The sequence below is a fragment of the Schistosoma mansoni genome, chromosome W (assembly GCF_000237925.1).
Source record: "Schistosoma mansoni strain Puerto Rico chromosome W, complete genome".
Taxonomy (NCBI): Eukaryota; Metazoa; Platyhelminthes; class Trematoda; order Strigeidida; family Schistosomatidae; genus Schistosoma; species Schistosoma mansoni.
This window is the reverse complement of record NC_031502.1, coordinates 16,453,093-16,456,183: the sequence shown is the minus strand read 5'-3', so window position 1 is coordinate 16,456,183 and position 3,091 is coordinate 16,453,093. Positions and strand designations below refer to the sequence as shown.

Sequence of the window (3,091 nt, the reverse complement as noted above, 5' to 3'; positions counted from 1 at the left end):
CGCTCCGACCACCAGGCTTCTCGGTATTTACGCAAGCTTTGTCCAATTTCAACTTCTGGGTAGAATACCTTGTTTTGTTAAATTTGACAGGTAAATTTAAGCTCCATGTCCTCCGACCAAAGGTAAAAGATAACCTACATCTACACAGTCCACTTCCGTCAGTCTTACAGATCCTGAATAAATTCAAATAGGGAACCTGAGATGTTGATTTACTATCGTATCATTATAATACAAATACGAGAGTAAAATTTGTCCCAGATGGTTTTTCTGCAAAAAGTATTCACATTCACAACAAAAAATATATTTGGAAGCACTCGGGGAATAAAACGAAAGATATTGGAATTGTATTATGTACATAGGAGAAGATTCACAAAGGTTTAATCAGTTTATTTTACTCGTCGACTTTCAATTTTATCCAGAGAGAAATATAACCTGCTAAGAAGGCAGAAGTATCCACAAGGCACAATGGTCTGAAGGCAATAAAAATTAAGCAATTACTTTGTTCTTACTGCACTGTAATCTTTTAAGGCGACTTGACAATACGTTGTGAGCAGCATAAGGGCCATAATTCCAAGACAAGCGAATTTCTTGAAGGATACATGTCCAACAACTAACGTAGTTCCTAGCAATAGTTCGAAAACTCCCATAGATTGCATGTAGATCTGAGGACTAGGTATCACTCCAATATGCCGTAGTGGTGATACTTCAGTGAAATTCTTGAATGTCTTTAACTATGATTACGAAAACAGATCCCAATAAATTAAAGGAGCTTACCATTTCCCGATAAAGTGTTGTATTCAAGCGCACTGTCTTTACTATACCAGGCAGTATGAACAGCAGTCCGAGAACTACAGTTGACACATGGGTAGCAAGATGTGACGCCATTCTGCTGTCTTGTAACGTAAAAACGAGTAGTAACATTCTGATATGAAGATTTACATATTTCAAAAGTTAAAATATAAGAACACTGAACAACCGTTTTTAGACGATATTAGGATTTGAAAGACTAGTGAAAAGCACTCTACGTGTGACAAATTAACTCGTACCGAAGCAAACAAGTGACTAAGTTGTATCATATTTATACGCAATCTGTTTTCAGAAGGGTTAACAATGCCTAAGAAGTTAATATTTACGGATTCCTTATTGAGATCATCCAGAATTACATGTAAAGTAACCGGGCAATCAATAAACTAGCGTACATTTGGGTTAGTTCACGTTAACACAAACCAACATTCAGAGGAAAGTATTTTAACTTGTAAAGTCGTAACTTTGTGTCTACATGAACATTATAAATGTGCGGCATACATAAGTCTTGAAGCGAATTGTCAGTTTATACTGATAAGTATATAAAATAAATTTTCAATATTATTGCACTTGAAAACAAATGTTTGTAGATCACGAGATGTTGTGCAGGTACCAGGTATGCAGAATTAAGTCCGACGAGTGGAGTCAAAATGAACAGTTGTAAACGAGTATAAGCTCAGTAAGATGATCTTATTCTCCTATAAACTGAGCAAAACTACCAATAAATTAGGTGAAAACCTAAAACTATGGGAGATTTTTGAGCTTGACAAATAGTCTCTCGTTACGTAACAGTTCCCTAGAGCAGCCAGTGTGTAATGTTTATTGACATGTCGGTTATACATACTCCAAAAATTATGAAGGATGTCATAGTTTATAAAAATTTAGATACTAAATTTCTTGGATTACTGATTGATCAACAGACGAAAATTCGCGTCCACAAAACATGGTAGCAGTGGTAAAGTTAACAATAATTTGTAGCTTTGACGCCGAAATCAGTACGTTTCAACCTAATAATTGCGAAAGACCGATTAAAAAAGCAAGTAAGTGGTTGGAAATACGTTTATCACAAGATTACCAGTTATTTTGTACTAAACTCACAGAACACCACTTTACCTGTTGCGCGCTGAAATGACATTATCTGGTAAGATTTTTCTACTGATAGACAGAATATTAATCTAAGGTTGCTTCGGCGATTATGATCCTAAGTTAACCATTACTAGGTACTGGGAGCTCATTCTTCTAAGAACATATACACTACAAAACATAAAAAGTGAAATACGCCCGGGTGTCTCAACCAGCAACTTTTTAACGTGTTACCCATTTGATATATTGTGTAAACTAGTACTTGATTGTTGTAATTAGATATTTTAAGGAAGGATTTTGAACAGAGGCATATGGTGTTAAGTAAAGATTAAGGATGATGATACTTTAACTTCGAATTATTATGGCTGTCATTTTTCATGGGTATTGACACGGTTATAAAAGATTGAGACCTTTCAACTTTGAGGGAGACTTACCCAAGCAAGCAAGAAAGGATAACAAAGGCGGACTTTTGGGCGAATCCTTAAGAGAATTGGGTGTAAATATAAGCGATTATGCACCTACAAATCGTCTTTTCCCCAGGTCCGGGGAAAATAGTGCCTATTTTCCCTAGAATGTACCCATAGAGGAAAAATTTATCGAACTTGACACTTTCAGTTTGCCAAAATTTACATTAACTCGTCCACCTTTCCCCTAAACTGGCATCAAATTGTCTACCTTACCCCTAAAATTAACACCACATTGTTTATTCTCACCGATCTCATGAGGACAAAATTTGTAGCCGAATTGTTGGGAAGTTCTGTTGTTAATCTTAGGGGAGATGTGATTAGAAACACATAAACTTTCATGGGCTTTGTGGAAAACTACAGAATTCTTAACAACCATGGAGAGAAGCCGAGCCTGCCCAATCTCCCTACTTTGAGAAAATATTGGGGAAAACCCCAAGATTTTGAACAATTTTCCCATATTCAAGGAAATTTGGGTGCCACTTTCCGAAAACGGTCAAAACTTTCTTAAAAATAGAAAGTTTGGGTGGAGATTAAAAGGATACGAAGATCCATCCTTCATCTAATGAAAAGGGGAAAAAAGAGGTGGGAAATCTGAGTAAAATTCTTTTGTTCCTACTGTTATTAGCTAATTTGGGGGGATATCTTTATTGAGGAGATAGTTGAGGCACATAAGGTGAACTTGTTAGTTCAAATTTGACGCTAACTTTTCGTTACATTTGCGATATATTCGGACAGTA

General features: G+C 36.0%; 1 protein-coding gene across 1 annotated transcript; it reads right to left on the bottom strand.

Annotated features, from left to right (window-relative positions):
- Positions 1–287: 287 nt before the first annotated feature.
- Positions 288–2,779, bottom strand: Smp_053430 (hypothetical protein). The gene is made up of 6 exons (XM_018788767.1): positions 2,568–2,779; positions 2,410–2,531; positions 2,322–2,367; positions 775–893; positions 510–731; positions 288–470 (listed from the first exon to the last, which is right to left on the bottom strand). The coding sequence occupies exons 4-6, from the start codon at positions 883–885 to the stop codon at positions 387–389; spliced, it is 417 nt and encodes a 138-aa protein (XP_018654277.1). The 5' UTR covers positions 886–893; positions 2,322–2,367; positions 2,410–2,531; positions 2,568–2,779; the 3' UTR covers positions 288–386.
- Positions 2,780–3,091: the final 312 nt, after the last annotated feature.

Bases quoted from the DNA above. Each gene is read 5' to 3' on its own strand.
- Smp_053430 (XM_018788767.1), bottom strand. From the start codon at position 885: ATGGCGTCACATCTTGCTACCCATGTGTCAACTGTAGTTCTCGGACTG. The intron at 732-774 runs GTAAGCTCCTTT...TCGTAATCATAG, and splicing joins CAACACTTTATCGGGAAATG to TTAAAGACATTCAAGAATTT. The intron at 471-509 runs GTAAGAACAAAG...TATTGCCTTCAG, and splicing joins CCTTAAAAGATTACAGTGCA to ACCATTGTGCCTTGTGGATA.